General features: G+C 29.7%; 1 protein-coding gene across 2 annotated transcripts in view; it reads right to left on the bottom strand.

Moving 5' to 3' along the window:
• Window positions 1-2,623: 2,623 nt before the first annotated feature.
• Window positions 2,624-23,611, bottom strand: part of LOC108747131 (sugar transporter SWEET1) — a 37,954-nt gene continuing 16,966 nt past the window's right edge. The window contains exons 2-6 of one of the 2 annotated variants that reach the window (XM_018484403.1): window positions 10,978-11,055; window positions 4,056-4,179; window positions 3,818-3,973; window positions 3,572-3,691; window positions 2,624-3,473 (exon numbers count right to left, since the gene is read on the bottom strand). In XM_018484403.1, coding sequence (XP_018339905.1) covers window positions 3,360-3,473; window positions 3,572-3,691; window positions 3,818-3,973; window positions 4,056-4,179; window positions 10,978-11,055 — 592 coding nt within the window. In that variant the 3' untranslated portion in view covers window positions 2,624-3,359. The remainder of the gene's footprint in view (window positions 3,474-3,571; window positions 3,692-3,817; window positions 3,974-4,055; window positions 4,180-10,977; window positions 11,056-23,611) is intronic. The other variant, XM_018484404.1, reaches the window with a different exon arrangement.

Raw genomic sequence — 23,611 nt, 5'->3', positions numbered from 1 at the left:
ATGTCAATGATAGTCAACTGATAGTAATATATAATTTACATGAATATGATAAATGTATATGTATCAATTAAAAGACTTAATATGTATTGGGTTGTTCGGAAAGTAATTTCGTTTTTTCCCAACAGAGGACTTATTGTATTTTTTCACAGCCAACTTCACACTTAAGCCGCATAATCATTATATATTTTGACAGCTGATACAGCAAGGCTTGCTTGTGAAAAAAGTTCGATTGATTCTACACAGTAGGTTTTGGTTGGTGCCCTATCAAATATGAAAGTGAAAAGCAGCATTTTCGGCATATTTTACTTTTTTACTATCGAAAAGGTAAAAATGCTGTTCAAGCAAGAAAAAATTATCCGATGTGTATGAAGAAGATGTATTGACAGAACGCCAAAACTGGTTTGCAAAATTTCGATCTGGCAATTTTGATGTTGAAGATGCACCACGTTCTGGAAAGCTAGTTGAAGCTGATGAAGACACAATAAAGGCATTAATTGATGCAAACCGGCGAATAAAAACTCGTGAGATCGCTGAGAGATTAAATTTATCGAATTCGACCGTTCATGATCATTTGAAACGCATCTGATTGAAAATCGTCTTTCATTTTCATAAGAAAAAACGAAATTACTTTCCGAACAACCTAATATTTTATATTGGAGTAATGTTAACATTTAGTTAGTTTTAACATTTTATAGCCATATGTGTGTGTATAATTTTGTGATATCTTAATTAATGTCTTAAGTTATCTTAATAATATCTTAATAATGACGTCTTAAATAGATATCGTTATTAATTATTATAATATATACTCGTAATATGTCACTCTATTCCTTAATACGTTATATTGTCATAATATTACTGTGATAAATTACAGCAATATAAATAACAAAAATATAAGGAGTCTTCGTATATAAAATAAATAACAATAAAAGGGCGAAGTAAGAATCAGCGCATTCCTTAAAAAGACATGTACTTAAAGACATAAATTAAAAGTACAGAAAAGGTAAAAAATGAAGAAAAGATGTATACTAAGAAATAATAACGGTGAAAGGTAAACATTACAAGTTTCGGCTACCGGATTGAGCCCTCTTCAGATGTTACTTACGGTTTCATTACGGTTGTCAATTTATTTAAGTTTACTTTTTTCACAAGAGATCTTTTTCTTTTTTCTTTTTTTATCAACTAGAACTTGGCTATGAGACAGGACACTTTTTTTTGACTGTTCAATCATACGAATAATGTCGAGTTCTACGACGAGACTCAACCGAACTGTGTGTATTCTTAATCTGCGAACTTTTGCGACAATTATTTTTTAATTCTGTTTCCATTATGTTAACATCTGAAGAGGGCTCAATCCGGTAGCCTTGTAATGTTTACCTCTTTCACCGTTATTATTTCTTAGTATATATCTTTTCTTCATTTTTTACCTTTTCTGTACTTTTAATTTACGTCTTTAATTACATGTCTTTTTAAGGAATGCGCTGACTCTTACTTCGCCCTTCATTTGTTGTTATTTATTTTACAATAGCAATATCTTGTGACATCACAAAAAATATCGTGATATTTCAATGTTATTTATCAATATGTAATATATCAGTAATATTTCTGTGATATTATACTGTATTATGTAATATTTCTGATATATTGCAATATTGCGATATTATTATGATATTACATGATATATGGGAATTAATAACGCTTTTGTGATGTTTTATAATGTTAAAGAAGTATTAAGATGTTATTAAAGTATCACAAAATTATATGTACACGCACATAATTTTATGAGTGATATTTAGTTTATTATAACATTTTCAGTGTATAATATTATTATATAATAGTTATTTTGTGTATTGACAATCAATATTATTTCCTAATTAATATTGTGTATACAAGGTGTCTCAGAAATAGGGTAGTCGCATTGGGAGCGTAGAATGGGTCAAGGGGAACAAAAAAGTTTCATCATTTTGAGATATTCGCTGTAATTTTCGAATTAAAAAAGGAAACGTATCAGCCAATGTGCCCTCGACGGCGGCGGCGACGACGCGCCGCCGAGAGTGAGGCGCAATGGGCCGTGCTACGAATTCGCGCGGCGCGCTTCACCGCACATTGGCTTATACGTTTCCTTTTTTAATTCGAAACTTATAACGAATATCTTAAAATAATGTCAGACTTTTTTGTTAAAAGCAATATACATAAATATAGAAGATAAAAAAGCTACATAACGACATCGACATTGTCGTTAAGAATTACAGAATAAAGGGCTCTGAGATACTAGTCTGTAACATTTTATTTGACTCAATACATTTTCTTTAAACAAATAATAATATTATTTTTCAAAATTTCAAATGTTTTTATTCGTAATAGAAATTATTATTTAAAAAAATACATTTATAAGTTTCTTATTTGTTTTTATTCTTATTTACTTTCCAATGCAATCCAATTATGTAGGTATTATTGCTCATCTTGATGTTTGTCTTTATTTTATTGTTGTATTGTATAAATTTGGACTATTTATATATATAAATGCAATATAAATACACTATTTTATTATCTATTCTATAATCTAATTATATTCTAATATATTATGTATATAATTTCGATGTAAATATTTCATTCTATACGCATGTCTAAATTGATTGGAAGATGTGTCACATAATAATGAATTAAATATAGATATATTATATAATAAAACACACAAGGTATACAAAAAGTCCTGAATATTGTGAAAAGTAAACATTTCTGAGAAAAATGTTTTATCAAAAGTTGAAAATCTATTTACTGACTTATCAATTTGACCTTGTAAGGCGCCAAGGTCAAGTCAAGGTCAAATTGATTTTTTTAAACAAAACACTGAGATTTGAAAGTTATAGAACCGCCGGCATCATACGTATCATTAAAAGAAATACGAATATCATGCTAATGCTTCTGTAACTTTTAAATTTTATAACTTAAAAAGTACTGATTAAAAAGAGGCTTTATTATAATGTTTTGAAAAGCTTCTGACATCAGCTATTAGATTCTAAAATCAAAAATAGGATATTTCATTTAAACGAATCGATTTAATCTTGACTTGGCCTTAGTAGTGCCACCTCAAATTGATAAGGTCAATAAATAGATCATTTTGAACCCTACAACTTTAGCGTGAAACATTTTTCTCAGAAATGCTTACTTTTCAAGATATTTAAGGAGTCCGGGATTTTTTGTACACTCTGTACATAAAACTTAACATAATCTTTCCTACGACATTGGAATATTCTTATAAGCTTTAAATATATTCACTATAATACTTTTGATTTGTGAATATATAGAGAATAATTTCAAATATAAAAAATATTTTTTTCTTTAAAAAATTAAAAACATTAATTTTCCTTTCTGTGGTCATTCGATAATTCAACCTCTGATTTTTTGGATGGAAATATCACAAACAAAGATAGCTGAGCTATACTAAGAATGAAACCAATTGCATTCTGAAACTATTAATATATTATATTATATTATACATAATATTTTATCACAATATGTAATATATATTTTAAAAATTATCTTTTATAATTACATTGTAAATACTTACAATAATAAAAACATTGTCGATGATAAGGCCGTATAATAACCACTGAAATGAAACTAATGTACCCATAAATATAAGTGGGAATGGAAGAATTTCTGTGTTTTTCGTTTTTATAACATTTTTCTAAAAGAAAGAATAAACAATATTTTAATTATATTATCATATTATAACTATGATTAAAATACACACACATATTTTAAAATATTTAAGATATATATGTATACATTATAGAAAACAAGATCTGCTTACAAGATGCGCAAGAGGAGCTGCAATTAACAGAAGGAGAAGTACTGTAACCACAATACCAAATCTAAATTCAATATTTGCTGGATGTTCCATTTGTGCATAGACAAGAAAAATTACAACAAAGATTGTTACTTTATATATTAATTTAAGCACCTCCTTCTAAAAAGAAAAAAACATTATATAATAAAAAGTGTCGATCAATTACAAATCAAATATATTTCAATAGTGTTAGATAAAGTACCGTATTTGGTGCATAATAATAGTAAATTATCATATAAATCATATTTGTCAATAAACCAAATATATTAACATTTATCATGATAGAATCACCTAACATCCAAGCGTATCGAAGCATCAATATACACCTAAAAAATTTGTTCATTTAGTTATATATTTGAATTAACTTTTAATTTTCTTGATGTTATTATTTTATTATATATATACAGGATGACTCTTAAGTAAGGTCGGAGCTGCATTGGGGGCATAAGAGTAGGTCTAGCGGAACAAAAAAGTTTTATATTATTTTGCAATTTTCATAATAGTTAACAAGATATTAATTACTAAAAATGGCCGAATATTGGTCTTTAATAATTTTTTTCTCAAATAATATCAATTTTATAGAAAAACTGTAAGAGACAAAAATTGTTTATTTTCTTCTTGTTGGAATTAATCGTTAGAATTAATTATAGCTTCACATATTTTAGTTTGTTTCTTATATGTTATTCTTTTGTTTTGTGTTTTTCTTTTTCATCTACATTCAAATCGCATTATTCATTTAATAAATTGAATCTTATACAAAATAAATAAAGGGCAAGGTAAGAGTCAACACATTTCGTTTTTTAAAAAAAGTCATCTAATTAAAAGAATAAATTACAAATAACGAAAAATAAAATCGAAGAAAATATATAATAAAAATAAAAAATAAAAAATAAAAAAATAATAATAAATAAAAACTCAGTAATATTCATATCTCGCCCCTTTGCGATCCACATGTATACCGATTCGTACGAGGGCGTGCTGCGATTTCTTCTCATTGATCTCGGCGCGTGACTCGCTATTAAGCAAGCGTAGCAACCACGTGCATTCTTTTAATAAAAGCGATCCGTTCAAGAAGTGTCTTCATTATTGCCTGCATTCACAATCCTAGCCTCTCAATACTTCTCATAAAGTTCTGAAAATTTTTTCAGAATTTTTAATATCGTATTTTTTCATGATAATAAAAATAAGAAAATGCAATGCTAAAAAGTTGATAAAAAATTCTGAAAAAATTCTTAGAATTCTATGAGAAGAAAATAAACAGTTTTTATCTCTTATAGTTTTTTTGTAAAATTAATAATATTTGAGAAAAAAAGTATAAAAGATCAATATTCAGCCATTTTTAGTAATTAATAACTTGTTAACTATTGCGAAAATTACAAAACGATATAAGATTTTTTGTTCTCCTTGACCCACTCTATACCTCCAATGCGGTTCCGATCTTACTTAACAAACACCCTGTATATATACATATACGTATATGTGATAATTATACAGAATAGAGTTTTCTAAATTTCGACATTTTTTTGGATGCAATGTTGATAATCTTTGTTATGACTTAGATTGTGATAATAAATCGAGGGAAGTCGAAAAACATGTAATTCACCTATTTTTTAAATTATTTATTTCCAATATAGTTTCCATATTTATTACATGCGTTCGAATTTCAACGGGAAATGACTTTCACCTCACCTCTCTCCCTGCTTAGGAACGCACGACTTTTTACATAAAACGCGCGAAAAAATGTGAAAAAAATCGTTTTTTAAATATTTGACCTTGAAAATAACCTTGTCAGCAATTTTCATATCCGTAATCAAAATACAGTAGTATGTCAATCGACAAGAAAATCGGGGAGTTCACCTTTTCAGAAGTCTATCCGAAACGACCTCCAATTTTGTCTATTGCATTGCCGATTTTTATTGCCACCAATGATTACGAGCAATTTGATGGCAATACTCAGACAATAGTTTCCTCTTATAAATAGATTATGGCAATTTTTATGGCAACTGAAGGGAAACTTGTGCTAAGCAACTATTTTCTTTCTTACAATAAGGAGTTTGATTATTTGGACAAATTTTGGCCCTACAAGTTACATTTATAGTTAAATATAATTTTGGACAGAGGGATGAATGAGTTAATATCGAAATGACCTATATACAGGGTGATCCATTTTAATCCATCCAGTAGAATATCTTAAAATCTTTAAGTTTAAGACAAAAATATTTCAGACAAAAGTTTCTCAAAGAGCAAAGGAAATGATAACAGTGATTGACTTTAAGAATGTCCTTAAAATCATGTTAATATTATTTACAATTTTTTTAAATGAAACTATATTTTCTTTATCTGCAATATGGTTTCTCTAATTATTCTATATATGAAAGTGTTATAAAATGGAGATACAAGGAAACCAATAATTTACGAAGTATTTCATACTTTATTCTGGCACATATTGACATGATAATAAATTTAAATCAACAAATTAAATAACTACATTAAAGTATAGAAAGATAAACTTCCACATATGCATATGATGTAGTTTATAAAATTGAATGTAAGGACTGTGACGCATCATACGTGGGTCAAATGGGAAGCATTCTCAAAACTAGAATTAATGAGCATTGAAACCATATCAATCAAAATATAGACCAAAAATCAGTTATCATAGAACATCGCCTAGAACAATCACACGAATTTGACTGGGACAATGATAAGATATTAGAAAAAAATATTAAACAAAAGACTCATATCAGAAATGATTTTTATCCGCAAACAGAAAAATAGTTTAAATATACAATCAGATACGGATTCATTAAACGAAGCATATGACTTTTTATTTGAAAATAACTGAGTTTTCCTCTCTTCAATATCTCTGTTATTTGTGGTTTGATTCGTGATTTGTACTTTAGCTTAACATTGTTTAGATGTATTGTAACGTCCGTACAAATGACACGTATATTTTTATAAGCTCAACGAATATCATGTAAGTTTTTCAAATTAATAATTATTCACGACTTTAATGTATTATATTATTATTCTTGTCAAACATTATTTTATAATTATGTTACCAATGAGATATCGCTTATCATTGTACAGTGCGTCAGGAAACTTAATGAGTTCGTTCAAGTTGCATTGAAAAGGATCTGAAGCTGGATCGAAACGTTTGTATAAGACATTGGAACAAATAAATCTTATTACACATCGACATCATGTGATTGGCTTCAAAAGGCATCAACTTATGGACTGAAATAATAAATACGAGGGTGGATCAAATATAAATCGGAATTTTACAAATACTTTTCTTAGCCAACCACGAGCGCTCTCACAGTGTAGGTTCTTGTAGTGTAGTGTATCAGGAGTGGGGAAAACGCTTGGTGAGCTGTTTGACTCAGTCAATTCGCCAGTACAGCTATGAGTGAGCAACAGGTTCCAGCGTCCGTTGCACAACGGGTTATAATAAAATTTTTAACTAAGGAAGGCGTTAAACCGTGCGAAATTTTGACTCGATTGAAGGTTCAGTATGGGGATGATACTCTGTCTAAAACTCAAGTGTTTGATTGGGCCAAAAAGTTTAAGAGTGGACGAGAAAGTGTGGAAAATGTGAGTCATAATCGACGTCCAACGATTTGACAACGATCAAGATGTTGAGGAATTCGTGCGCAATTGGTTGGTGACTCAACTTCAAAGTTTCTACGAGCAAGGAATTAACAAGCTTCCAAACCGCTGGGAAAAATGTGTAGAGCGTGAAGGAGACTATGTAGAAAAATAATCAACAGTATTTTTGTATTGTTTTATAAATAAATAAATATTAAAAAAGAATTCCGGTTAATATTTGATTCACCCTCGTATCTCGTAAACTATTAATTTTTTTATAATACAGAACAAAAACCTTATTTGAAGAATTTAAATTAGAATAGATGTTTCTTATAGATTTTGGATAGCTAAATTCAAATTCGTAAGTCATTTTACTGCATCACGTCTAATTTTTTAGTCAATCGAAAAAAATGATGAAAAATCTGTGAAAATTAAAATATCGGGGGAAAAGTACACATAAATATGACATTAAAATGCGGTCACAGAACTGATAAGTTAACGTGTAAGAAATAAAAAATTTTACTTTATTAATGTTATTATAGCCTAACATACTATAAAACAAATCGGTAAAATAGCATTGTGCATCAAACAGTCAGGCGATCTATGTGAATTATGAAAGGAATCATTTTTTATAACTCCAAAAATAAATATTTTAATTATTACTTTAGGAAGATAAAAATTAGGTAAGTTAGATACAGAGTTGAGCAGGAAGTTTATTAGTATGAATTTCAAAAAGATCTAAAATTTCAAGCTGTGATTTGCAATTTTTGGAAGGTAAGTTTAAAAAATTACACTTAATTTATATCGCTCTATATCTGAGAGTCGACTTATCTTTATTTATGAATACAAATTTAGTTCAAATTCAATTTTACGACCCAAAATCTATAAGAAAAACCTACTCTGGTTTGAATTGTTTAAAAAAAAATTTTTTTTGTGGTTTTGTGTAATTGTTCTATGTAATTGTTCCTTAATAACTTTATAAACAAAATGGGATAAATCAATTAACGTAAAGAAAATACATAGTTGTTAAAAAAAAGTAGGCAGTGTTTTAAAAAAATGTGATCAAAATGGATAATTTTTAAAATAAGCAACTATGTACTTTTTTTGCCCCAACTCAATCGTCTCATTATTCTATTCATAAAAATATTAAGGTACGGTTATCAAAAAATTAATAGTTTATAAGATATTTGCAGAGAATGGAAAGTTACTTTTTAAAAGTAACTCGTTCCAGTTATCGTTACTTAAGAAAGTAACTTCTTTAAAATCGATGACCATCAATTACAACGAACGGGTGCCTAGAGACTTTCTAGTGTCAAGCGCTATGAGTGGCTAGTGTCCAACGAACCATCCAATCGTGTGCAAAGGGTGCGGTCCATTTACGCGCTACAAATACTTCGAAGCTTTTGACTGACCAATCGGAAAAAAGAATGTTACTAATTGACTAATCAAAAAAGATTTCAAAGCATTTGTAGCATCAAGTGGACCGTAGCCAAATTAACGATAAAAGTAATTGTAAAATTCGTTACCAAAAAAATGTAAATACGTTACATTTTTAATATTACAGTTACAAAACAAAATAACTCAGTTACCAAGAAAGTTACCAGAAAAAGTAACTTGTAATTGTAACACATACAAGTAACGCGTTACTTCCATTCCATGGATATTTAATATTTCATATCAATATGTTCAAGAATAAAGTATAAAATTTCTCGTAAATTATTAATATCTCTATTTTTGATATCTCTACCTTAATACTTATGTATATCACAATACTTTTATCATAAATATACTTATATATCACACATTAGTTAAAGGAATAATATTATATATAAAAAAAGTATATAATTCCAGTATTTAAAAAACCTGATCTTAAGGATTTTCTCAAGGTCAACCATCTTCTTTCCTTGTAATAGAGCAACTTTTGTCTGAAATATTTTTATCTTAAAGGATTTTGAGATATTCTATTGAATGGATTAAACTGAGGCACTACATATGTAGATGTTCTCATCCGCCATCTTAGTTCCACTTGATTGATAGGTTATAGTACGATTAGTGACAAAGATAGATGTTAAGAAGAACAAATTTTGACAAAAATACACTGAATCGATGCGTTTTCGCATAAAAATAAGGATTTGACAAGAAAAAAGTGTCGTTCTGTTCGGCGAATCGAGATATTGATCCATAAAGTCGACGATCATTCGAGTTAAAAAAAATCTGTTATAACAATGGTTCACTATGCTTTAAAAATATAAATTCTCTGCTAAAGTAGTGAATTTGTATTTTAAAAGCAGTGAATTTATGTTTTTAATGCAGTAAACCACTGTTATGACAGATTTTCTTAGTTGTCGACTTTAAGAATTAATATCTCGGTTTATGGAGCAGAGCAACACCTTTTTCTGGTCAAATCTTTATTTTTACTTTTGATGCGAAAACGCATCAATTCAGTATATTTCTATCAAAATTTGAGGCGAGCAGCCTCTTCCTAATTAACATTTACCTTTGTTATTAATCGTATTACAACGATCAAGTGGAACCAAAATGGCAGATGAGAATACCTATATATGTAGTGCTTTAACCAAACTGTACCTACATACTTTACACACGCACGCACGCACGCACCGTATATATTACACATATAGAAGCATAAATTAGATCGTGCAACTTCTATACAATGTAAGGTCTTCTATGAAAAAAATTAAGTAAACATTGTTATGTCCAAACTTCGAATACAAAGACCGAAATTAAGATCATAATGAGCTTAATATTTCTCACTAGGAAGATATATCAAGATGAATGATAATGTCTCAATAGTTTAATTTTTAGCGCCTCATTTAGATAAAATTTACACATAAAAAGTTTTTTATTTAAAAAAAAATCATAGATGCATCTCGAAGAGAGAACTCGACTCTTCTATTTGCTTTCTACAGAATATTGAGCTATTCGTTTTCTATGAACAATCAAAGTAAAAAAAATGCTTTTTGTTTCAATGTTGAATAATTTGATGAAAGAAAATCATATACAATGCAAATTGAAGATAAAGAAAACGTTTACACGGCTCAATTTATGTCAAAGTTAAAACATGTTATATCTACTAACGTTAGATGTTATGTAAATGCTATTTTACGATAAAATTATTAATTATTATCAATGTAATAATTTCGTCGTAAATTGGGCCGTGTAAACATAATAAAAGATTCATTCTTACGAAAATTGAGAACTGTTTTCGTATACTATTTTTTCAATTTACACCATACAATCTTATAAAATTCGTAAAAAATTTTTAGATTTGATGGACCTCTAAATGTATTCATGTAGATTGTAACTCTGTAAAAAATCAGATCATCATCTAAACTACCAATATGAAAAGTATTATAGAAATTCCAACCTTGAAAATGTTTTAAAATCCTTTTTTAATTATCTGATTTTGATGATCATTTTTTACAAAGTTACATTCTCGAAACTGGCTTATATTTGGCAGATAAAATATGTAATTCTTTAATTTTTTTGGCGTAATGTAATAATTTATATATACTTACAATCCTATCGTACCAAGAAAAGGCATTGGATCAACTCCTCTAGCAGAACCTTTCTTATGTATATTGCGACATATAAATCTGTAAATTACAAAAATATAAATTATACATAAACAAAATATTATTACTTAATGATTAAATTCATTTTTGAAACAATAAACAACAGAATCAAATGCTTTCTAAGAAGGAGGACAGTATCGCATAATGAGAGGAAGGACGAGTGTCCCCATCGAGGTTCACAGTTCTTTTTATTCCATCATTAACGGATAAATTAAAAAAATTTAATAGAGATAACATCAAGATTTCTTTCTATAGTATGAACAAATTAAGAAAATACATTAAAGTACATAAAGATCCTCAACATCATTTTTCAAAAAATAATGTTGTTTATAAAATCGATTGTGTTAAATGTGACGCAACATACGTAGGATAGACTGGTAGAAAATTGAAGACAAGAATTAATGAACACAAAAATCCGGTAGAACACGTCCACTCGATCAGTGATAACTGAGCATAGATTGCAGCACGGACATAACTTTGATTGGGACAATATTAAAATTTTAGACGAAGAACTTTGTTATAATAAGCGTTTAATCTCCGAATTGTTAAATTAAAAAACAAAAAAATAGTCTAAACCTACAAACAGATACCGAGAGTGTACATAAAGCTTATGTACTGTTAATAAACAAAATCTGATATTGCAATATCAAGATTATTTTATTCGTTAGTCAGTATTCGTCTGTCGTGATGGTAACATATATATTTACCAAGTGTCTCATTTTTAATATCTTTTTATATAATATTTATTATTTATATACGTCTTTAATTTTATGACTAATTATTTTACTATAGATTAACACACTGACGCTTAGTAATTTAGAAATTGACGAGTATCTTCTCGATATGCAAAATTTTACTTTATGGCCAGCCAGTGGGTTATTTTAATCAGAGTGACGATTTTACTCGAATTTTTTATTATTCTCTTAATTTATTTCCAACTTGACTTGTTACCAGACCGAAAAATTTCAAACAACCGTTCGTCCAACCGTTTGCGAGTGATTTCCATTTTTGAGCAAAGCATCTCACTGGTCATCATCACTATGTGTATAATTTGTCTATCTATTCGACTGCTCTCATCCAATGTAACATCTCCTATATGCATATCTGAAGAAGGTTCAATCGTGAGACCGAAATATGTTAAATTTTTAATTAATTATAAAATATTATATTATACATACTTTCTTTTGATTTTTCATGTTTTAAAATACTTCTTTATATTTGACTTTTATGTGCTCTTTATTCTCTCGTTATTGTACATTACGCTATTCTAATGAAAAACTTTTTCTGAATTGTAATGAATAAATATAAAATGTTACCGAAATTATATTGAATAATGATAAACTTTATATTGAAATCTATATCAATTGACCCACTTTCATTACATTTCATTAAGATTTTATTATAATTTATTAGTATTTTATAAATAATTCAATACAAAATATTATTATACGAGGTGTGATCAAAAAGTAAGGTGACTTTTCATTTTTATAAAAAAATATTCATTTATTCATCCAAAATTATGTTATCCCCTTCAAAATAATCCCCCTCTGATACAATGCACTTGTGCCAGCGCTTTTTCCAGTCGTCAAAACACTTCTGAAATGCACTTTTGGGTATTGCCTTGAGCTCCTCCAGCGATGCAGCCTTAATCTCCTCAATCGTCGCAAATCTTCGTCCTTTCATGGGCCTTTTCAATTTTGGGAAGAGGAAAAAGTCGCAGGGGGCCAAGTCTGGTGAATACGGTGGCTGAGGCATGATGATAGTATTGTTTTTGGCCAAAAAACTACTCACTAGTAACGACGTTTTGGAACGCAGTTTTGGAACGAATTTCGCTGATACACGTGTCATACCCAAAACATCCGTTAAAATTGATTGGCATGAGCCAAACGATATGTTAAGATCATCAGCTATTTCTCTAATCGTGATTCGACGATTTTTCAACACAATTTCTTTCACTTCCTGAACATTTTCGTCGGTTTTTGACGTGCTGGGGCGTCCAGAACAAGGTTCATCGTTAACATTTTCTCGGCCCTCTTGGAATAACTTATACCATTTATAAACATTTTTTTTGCTCAAAGTTGACTCACCGTTCGCCACTGTCAACATTTCAAGAGTTTTTGAACACTTAATACCATTTTTTACACAAAAATTAATACAAACTCTCTGCTCCATTATTTTCAAAAGCAAAAAATCACCGAGCACGCAAACACGAGTCTAACCTTTATGCCTCTCACATAAAAACAACACATGCTATATAGTCAAAACTGTGAACATATGATCGTGACGATGTACCAACACAACAAAAAAAAATTTTTTTAATTAAAGTGTACAGAGCGCGCGAAATTCAAAAAGTCACCTTACTTTTTGATCACACCTCGTATTTAGTGTTGGTACAGAAATACAATACATATACTAGAATACATGCCAAAATCATGTATAAACGTTAATTTAACATGTCTGCAGATAATCTGAGCTTCGGTTATATAGACTTGATTATATAGAGCAGTGCTCACAAAGATTGCACATTTCGGGCCGATTCCGGCGCGCTACCGCTCGAAGCTCGACGGCCGAGCCACCCGGCGCTCACGTGACGCTCTGGCTCAGGAGCGTCTCTGTAACTTAAATGTGCGAAGGTCGTACCAAATAAATAACTATAATAGGCTAATGAGAGTTAGCATTGATAAACGGCGCAATTATTTAATGAACAATCAATAATTAGAAATTGGATTGATTATCTTCTTTATTTTGAACATTTCAACTCTCTTTGGAGTCCTTCTCAGTAAGAATGATATGAGAATAATTAGCTCACATATCCATAATGTTTAAGTCACTCGCAAATTGACAAAGATGCAGCGTTGTTAATCTGACATTTAAAAAAAAAACAATATTATTTGACAACAATCTTATTAGAGTGATATAAACGTAAACAATTTAAATGACTTACCATCACGGAACATGAAGAATGCACTGAAGCTTTGTTGAACATATTAAAACTTAAAAAGTAGAATTGTTAAAATCAAATATAAAGATCATACATTTTTGTACGACGACGTATCACACAGATATGAACTATTCTCGAAATAAAAGATCACACAGTAAACATTAAGGCAAATTTGCAATTACAAAGAACACAATACATATATATTGTTGTTAAATCAAACCAATAAAAATCGCAATAAATTATTGTATAAAAATTAAAAACTGTTAACATTATTAAAATTGTAAAATAAAGAACTAAATAATAAAAAAAGGAGAAAGAAAAAAAAGGAAGAAAGAAAAAATGCAATATAAAACATATTTCGTTTAAAGTTATTATATTTTCGTCAACCAATAAAAACTTTTGTCAAGATAAATTAATAACTAAAAATCTCAAAAGGTTGCTAAATAAGTCAGGAGAAATTTTCAAGCATCGCTGCATAGATATGATACAATCCTTCTGTATCTGAACGTAAATTAAGGCCATTCTTTTGCATGTGTATAAGTGCCATTTCTGAAATCAATCTTTTGTTTAAAAATTTCTCCTTGTCTAAAATTTGAACGTTCTCCCAATCGAAGTCATGTAAAAATTTAATACGATGTTCAGTGATTACAGAGTGAATGTCAGTGTTCCAATTTATATGTCTACGATGTTCAAATATTCCGCTGGAAAGTTTCCTGCATGCTTGTCTCACAGATGCATCGCATTGTTTACAACCAATCTTATAGACCACGTTTTTATTATCAAATTTTGGGAGAACGTCCTTTTGTATTTTTATAAAACTATTTAATTTATTATCGCTGAAAAACGCTAATTTTATGCCGGTGTCTTTACAAATCAACGAAAATTTCTCTGACATAGAATCAATATATGACAACAAAAACCAAGATATACAATCATTATCAGTATCGTCATTATCAGTATCATTGTTTGTGGCACTATTACTAAGAAATTTTTTGTTATACTAATATTTTAGACGACTATTGATCATGTCAAAAATAAATTCTGCCGGACAGACATTATTTAGTAATGTACAAATAAAGAACTTAATGTTGTCACAGTGAAATTTTTGATCTGAGAGTAACATAGATTCTGTCCAACATACCCATTATGAACTTTTTTTATGAGAAATAGGATGTGACGATAGTTCAGGTACCGTTCTAAGAATGTTGGGTTGTGATACCAATCTAACTCTAAATAGTTATTGTTGTTAATAATGGTTACATCTAAGAAATTAATACTATTGCCTTCCACTTCCAAGATGAATTGCAATCTCGGATGAAACGAATTAAAAGTTGTCAAAATAAAATCAATTATATCAGACGGGACAGCCATCATGATATCATCAACATATCTAAAGTAAAATGATACTTGCTAATAACCTAACATTGCTATTGCTTTAGTTTCTAAATCTTGCATGATTAGATCTGCTATAATAGGAGATAAGAGCGATCCCATTGGTGTGCCAAAGTTTTGTTTGTATATCTTCCCATTAAAAATGAAATACATCAAGTTAAGTACTAATTCAAGTGCTGTAAAAAATTCCTTTTCCGGAATAGTCGTTGATTTTTTTTATATAATTCCATCTATTAGCCACATTCTCAATCGCTAAATCTAATAGAATGTTAGTGAACAAAGAGAGGACATCAAGAGAAATTAAAGAAAAATGATTTTCCAACTGCCTACCTCTTAACTTCTGTGCAAGATGAAAACTATTTTCAATTTCACTGAAGGGTTTAGGGGATTTTTCAGAAATAATAACGTGTAGAAATAAAGCCAATATAAAGAATCAATTGAAGAAATGATGATCCTAAATGGACAATTAGGTTTATGCACTTTTGGAAGTGCATAATCTTTTTATTCTATTTTAATGTCAAAATGGATTCTATTTTAATGTCAAAATGATTATTGGAACAAGAATTATCCCCGTGGACAGACAATTGATATTGAGCATCTTGGAAATCCGAGGCAACAGTACAAATCTGATGCGGCTGATTATTCGATAATGGATTGGAGATATATCATTATAAATTTTTTTTTTATTTTTATGCAACATCCATTTTATTTTTCTCGAGAGAATAATTTCCTCTTTCCTCATGAGATTGAAAGATGTTTTCTTGTTTTGCAAAAAAAAAATTACAAATACATGTAGGAACATGTTGTTGAATGCTTCTCTTGAGATTCAAAATTTGTTTATACGAGTTATCATTAGATCTACGAGTATAAGCATCATTAAGCTCTATTTTTTAAATTCTTAGCATATATTGATTCCTAAAATAGTACATTCTGTGTATGGAACGGAAATGTGAGAATTTTAGTTTATCATCCATAAGAAATTTTAGATGTTGTGGAATGACATTGTTTCTTATATAAGTTTTAACAAATTTTATCCGAATTTTGTTCCTAATGATATTCTTGTTTAATCCAAAGCTTCATTGTGTTTAAAGCAATAATACTAAAAGTAAATAAATTTGAAAAAAGAAAGAGGTAACGTAGATTGACGCATGTTACAGCCAGCGTAGATAAACAATAACAATAATTATATTAGGATTCTCGAATTTTAAAACAATAACTATAGACTAATGAGAGTCAGCATCGATAAACGGCGCAATTATTTAGTGAACAATCAATAATCAGAAATTTGATTGATGTCTTCTTTATTTTGAATATTTCAATTCTCTTTGGAGTCCTCCTCAGCAAAAATGATACGAGAATAATTAGCTCACATGTCCATAATGTTTAAGTCACTCACAAATTGACAAAGATGCATGTTTTATATTGAATTTTTTTTTTTTCATTTTTTCTTTCTCCTTTTTTTTATTATTTAATTCTTTATTTTACAATTTTAATAATGTGAACATTTTTTAATTTTTATACATTTAATTTTATACAATAATTTATTGCAATTTTTATTGGTTTGATTTAACAACAATATACATATGTTGTGTTCTTTGTAATTGCAAATTTGCCTTAATGTTTACTATGTGACCTCTTATTTCGAGAATAGTTCATATCTGTGTGACACGTCGTCACACACGGACGTGTATTCTAAAAATTTGTGATCTTTATATTTGATTTTAACAATTCTACTTTTTAAGTTTTAATATGTTCAACAAAGCTTCAGTGCATTCTTCATGTTCCGTGATAATAAGTCATTTAAATTGTTTACGCATATATCACTCTAATAAGATTTGTTTTTTTAAAAAAGATGTCAGATTAACAACGCTGCATCTTTGTCAATTTGCGAGTGACTTAAATATTATGGACATGTGAGCTAATTATTCTCGTATCATTCTTGCTGAGGAGGACTTCAAAGAGAGTTAAAATGTTCAAAATAAAGAAAATATCAATCCAATTTCTGATTATTGATTGTTCACTAAATAATTGCACTGTTTATAGATGCTGACTCTCATTATTATAGTTATTTTTTTTAAATTCGAGAGTTCTAATACAATTATTATTATTGACGCATCTTACGTTATTAAAGAATATTTGTTTTGCAAAATAATTTTTATTTTCTTAAAAAAAATTAAATACTAAATTTTCTGAAACATTTTGTTATAATAATTCTTCTCTACTAGAAACTATTCAATAATTGTTATAAATTTACATCGAGAAATTTTTCTACAACAACTAACACATTTTGTCATAATAATTCTTGCCTACCAGAAACTATTCAATAATTGTTATAAATTTACGTCGAGAAGTTTCTATAACAGATTTGCAAAGATTGAAGTCAGGAAATATATGAATCTGGAAATTCCGTGTTTTTCATATGAAGTCTTACAAAGTCTCAAGTAACAAGGATTCTATATCTCAATAATATTTTCTTCTCTAAGCCAATATAATTGTATCATTTTAAATTCTTGACTAACGATTAATTGTTAACATTTTCTTTAACATATGTAACACTGTCTTTATGTAATTGTTTAAAAAAGAATGTTAAAGAAACTTCTTGATGTAAATATAGAAACTTCTCAGTGTAAATTTATAACAATTATTAAATAATTTCTGGTAGGCAAGAATTATTATGACAAAATGTGTTAGTTATTCTAGAAACTTCTCGATGTAAATTTATAACAATTATTGAATAGTTTCTAGTAGGCAAGAATTATTGACAAAATGTTCTGGAAAATTTAGTATTTGATTTTAAGAAAACAAAAATTATTTTGCAAGAAAAGTATTTCTTAATAACGTAAGGTATGAACTCCGCAGGTTTAAACTACAAAGACACTTCTAAGCCAGAGCGTCACGTGAACGCCCGGCGGCTCGGTCGCCGAGTCTCGAGCGTTAGTGGGGATAGCGCGTCGAAATTGGCCCAGTGTTGTTAGACGAATCGGATTTCAGACGCATGCGTATCCAATATAACTTCAGTAACGTACCGGTCACTAGTAAATAGTGTAAGGAGATCATTAGTCGCTTAGAGTTAAAAATATTGAAAATTTTAGTATATTTTACATATTTTACGTACATATACATATATATATATATATATATATATATATATAATATATTTCTATATATGTATACATATGTAAAATATATTAAAATTTTCAACATTTTTGAAAAAATTTTACATAGGTGACTAATGATCTCCTATTTACTAATGACCGATACGTTACTGAAGCTACATTGGATGCATGCGTCTGAAACCTGGCCCATCTAACACTGAATTGGCCCGAAATGTACATATCTTTGCGAGCACTGATATAGAGCACTACTAAATTTTATGGAACCGATACCATATAACGGCACTCCTAGAAGATCAATTCAATGCTTTCCGTTACAATACTAATGATTTTAATAATTAAGAATGGTCATTAATGGATTCTTCGAGATTCAACGTATATCATGTAAATGTATAAAAAATTTAGGAATCAGCGCGGGAGACAGCGCAAGTTTCTTCTTTCTAATACAATAAACTTTAATTTAATTTGTCGCTAATCACAATACGTATGTTTCGACTCATCTTCGAATTATCTTCAGCGTAAAATAATCCACATATCAAATTCAAACTTAAACTAAATCATCATTGTCGCTGCAATTAATATAAAGAAGGCAGTTTAAAAATGACCAAAATTGGCCTTGAACAAATACCTTTAAAATCTGTGCAGTTGTCATTTTAAAAGTACATTCATGGAAAAAAGCTTATTTAATCAGGAAAGCTTGAGAAATCTTCCAAAAATGATAAAATAAATTTAAACGCTCTACAAAGAAATTCATTTTGTGTCATTCGTCTTGTGAACGTTGACAAATTTCGAAATTAATGGTATGTTTACATTTAACACACGTTGGATTATGAAATACTATAAAAATATTACACAATCAGGAAGATACATATATATATATATATATATATATATATATATACAGGGTGTATCAAAAGTCCGACAATGGTCAAATATCTTGAAAACAAAGCATTTTTAAGAAAAATGTTTTAGACAGGTGTTGTAGGGTTTAAAAAGATATACTTACTGATTACAGTCCGTTTGACCTTGGGTGGCGTCACTAAGGTCAGGTCAAGGTTAAATCGATTGTTTTTAATAAAACATTTTTAATTCTAGAATCTAGTTGCTGGTGTTGCGAGAATTACTGTACCACTATGTTATATTTAGCATTACCCAAGGTATCCAATCAAAACTTCTTGAATGTTATTCAGGGTGCCTTGGATTTGTCAAGATCAAGGCCATTCAAAGTTGTTCTTATTTTCATTTTTACACTAAAAACTCATTTTTACATTTTATAACTCGAAAAATAAACTTAATAAAAAATAAACTTTATTGTAGTGTTTTTAAAAGCTTTCAATATATATACCAGCTAATAGATTCTGGAACCAAAAATAAGATGTTCCATAAAAGAAATCGATTTGACCTGGACCTGACCTTGGTGACGTCACCCAAAGTTAAACAGATGTGATCAATAAGTAGATCTTTTTAAATATTAAATTTGAATTTCTTATACATTACGTGTTATGCATTATGTAAGAGTCTGTGCTCTCCGCTTTACCTAATCTCCTGCCTCCATTGAATTCGCCAATAGGCTTTTGCGCCCATAACATACACGTCCGAGTTATTGGTTAAGGTGACTACCAACGATGCATGCGCCAGAAAAGCGGTCCGTATACCATCACTGGCCAGAAGTATCAGCGCCCGGCGCTTGTGCTGTGGCGAGCGAACTAAGCGTACACGAGGGACTCAGGACGCTGAGAGCGGAAGTCAATGATGTCGAGGAATCTAGGAGGGTTATCATAGTGTGAGCGCCGTTGACCTAAAGTCGCCAATTTCCATCTTAAGTAAGTATACATTTATTTATTATTAATATTTATATAATAGATCATAATATTGTCAAAAGAGCTATTAAAAAACGCAAAAATAGAGATTTTCAAACTTTATGGCTAGATGAAGATATTTTTTTAAAGGATAGTTGGCTCCCGGTTGAAAATAAAGCGCTTTGCACGACATGCAACTCAATCATTAGATGTTGTAAAACAAATTTAGTAAAGCATTCACGGTCAAGCATATTGAAAATATAAATTCTAATGGTAATTGTAATACCACCGATAATATTAAAAATTTATTAACACACAAAGATAAAGTAAAGGGCGGAAATTAAACTAGCAGCTTTTTTTGCAGAGCATAATGTAGCATTTAGTACCATGAATCATTTAACCGTTACCGTTAATGAAAGATATTATTTCTAAAATTGTGCGGGATATTTTACTGGCCCGAAAAAAGTGCTCTCATATTGTTAAAAATGTTCTTGCTCAACGAGAAGTCGAGAAAATTTTTGAAAATTTAAAAATTTGTAAATATTCAATCTTAGTCGATGAAAATACCGATATAACGGATAATAAAGTAATGTGTATTCTTGTCCGATATGTTTCACCTTCAAGTAAACAAATTAAAACTCAATTGTTAGAATTATTATCTTTAGATGCTAAAGATTGTTCCATGCGTAAAATTTTCGAAACATTTAAAAATTTTTTAGAAGAGGAAAAGTTATCTCAATTAAAAATATTATTGGAATGGCATGTAATAATGCATCTGTAATGACTGGACGCAATAATTCTTTTATGAGTCATTTAAAATTAGAAGTACCGAACTTGATAACGTTTTGATAACTGCATTTGCCATTCATTCACACTTATAGCTAGTAAGCTTACGATAAATTATCTTCTTCATGCGAAAATTTAATTAGAGGAGTTGCCACTTATATTTCGGGTAGTGCGAAGAGATGTGCAATTTTGACGGAATTTCAAGATTTTTTGAAGTAGAAAGAACAAAAATATTAAAATTGTCAAATACTAGGTGGCTTAGTTTTTAGAAATGTGTTGTTCGACTTCTCGATAACTGGGAAGTTTTAAACAATTTTTTTATTTTAGCAGTAGCAGAGGATAAATTAAAGATAGCAGAGAGAGAGAGAGAGAGAGAGAGAGAGAGAGTGAGGGGGGAAGGGGAGGGAGAGAGGAGAGAAATTATTTTAGATTATTTAAATGATAATTCAATTAAAATACATATGCTATTTCTGAAATATTCACTTAATTTTTTAAATAATTTTAATGTTCTGTTTCAATCACGTAATATTTTAATTTATAAATTATTGGAAGCTAGTGAACAGTTAATACGTCAATTTGCTACAAATTTTATGAACTTTAATACTTTAAAGAATATTTCTATTTTAAATATTAATGATAAAGAAAATATATAGAATTTAGAAAATATATATGTGGGACCGGAATATAAAAACTTATTAAAAACTTTATTTTTCGAATGCGCGCAGCAATTTAAATTAAATTGTTCAAATTTTTATATTGCAGCAGTTGAAGAAATGTTAAAACATTTGTCTTACAAAGATCCTTTTTTTCAATCATTAGATTTTTTCCATCCAAAAATTGCTTTGTATGATGAAAGTAGATTAAAAATTAACTTGCATTGCTACACGAATAAACCATATTGATGTAACAAAATTAACCTTTTGAATGGAGAATTGCCATCAATATTTAATGAAGAACAAAAAAAAGAATTAGCTTCTCTCTAGATAGATGTAATGTGGAAAAATATAACAAAGTTTCAAAATTTCGATGAGGTAAAGATGTTTTCAAATTTAGAATCTTTAGTTGAAATAATTTTCTCTTTACCTCATTCAAATGCTGAGGCCGAAAAAATATTTTCTATTGTAACAGACGTAAAAAATAAAAAAACGGAATTGACCATCTAATGATATTATTTCCGCAATTTATGTAGTTTTAGTATTTTCAAGATAAAAATATTAATTGCACAAACTTTGAAATAGATTCGAGACATTTGGAGCTGTAAAATTTATATAAAGATAAAAAACAATCTGATGATGCTTAATTTTTTTACACTTTTATTTTTTAATTGCATAATGCTTAAGTTTTTGCGCTGTTATTAATTGTATGATGTTTAATTTGTTTACGCTTTTTTTCCTAATTGCATGAAATTTTATATTAAATCATCTAGCCAATTTTTTTACGCATGTACGTATATTATTAATTGAATTATTACTATTTCAGGATTATATTAATCGTTGTTTTATTTTTTTATAATTTATCTAAATATGTACTGGACAACAAAATTAACACAACACCTGTTCACTCTGCAAGAATAGGCAAATTTCGAGATACAATAACTTCGTCAAAAATTGTCGTGCCGGGATGTTTAAAAAAGCATTTTACAGGTAGAAACCTCTACTTTTCGGATTTTAGATACATTACTAAGTCTGTATGCGCTGCGCATGCGTCAGAAAAGCGGTCTGTATATCATCACTGCTTCTGGGGCATCACGCAGTGAATGCGATTTCCACGAGGAGGCTTTATCGCACCTAAATGGGATGGTCCTGCTGGCTCCGCGAATAGCGTGAGCCGTGTCATGCCGTATCCTACGTCCTGGCGTGCGGATTTCAACTTGGCAGCAGGATTCCTTTCGGCCGCTAAGGAGATTTTCCCGGGTCTCCGTTGTGCAGGAGACTCGCATCTTCGTGGCATGTCAGTAGTCGGGTGCCTTCGCTTCCGACCTTAACTCCTCTCAAGGGAGGTTTCTAAAAGCTCCGTCGCGAGGTCTCTCGCCAACACTTGGGCGTAGAGTGGCCATTCCTCTCGTTATTCCTTTGCAACGCTCGTCTGTAATGGAATAGTGGAACAACAGGTTTCGAAACAATACGGAATATATCAAAATGTGGAACGATATACTTGTGCGCTAACCTCCTTGTACTTAGAATGCTGCGCGCCTCTGCTAATTCATCTTTAGTCTCTTTTCTCCTCCATCTCGGTTCGGATAATCTTCTCTCTTCACTCATAGTCCGATGAGACGATGCAAAATTCACAAGATCATAAAAAGTCGCCAATTATTCTGTAAAAACTTGCAATACGATAGCGTACAGGAAAAGAAAGATAAAAACCGATATAAAACATCTGAGGAGCGCACGAATATACGAAATAGACGGATTAAAAAAAGGTGCGTAAATACATCCGCCTTCTAAAAATGGAAGGACACAGGACGCTAGAGTTGCGCTTTCCGGTTGGGTTTTACGACCTTTGTGATGGACGGAAAATGTCATGTCACAATATATATATATATATAT

The sequence above is a fragment of the Trachymyrmex septentrionalis genome, unplaced genomic scaffold (assembly GCF_001594115.1).
Source record: "Trachymyrmex septentrionalis isolate Tsep2-gDNA-1 unplaced genomic scaffold, Tsep1.0 scaffold194, whole genome shotgun sequence".
Taxonomy (NCBI): Eukaryota; Metazoa; Arthropoda; class Insecta; order Hymenoptera; family Formicidae; genus Trachymyrmex; species Trachymyrmex septentrionalis.
This window is presented reverse-complemented; position numbering and strand designations above follow the sequence as displayed.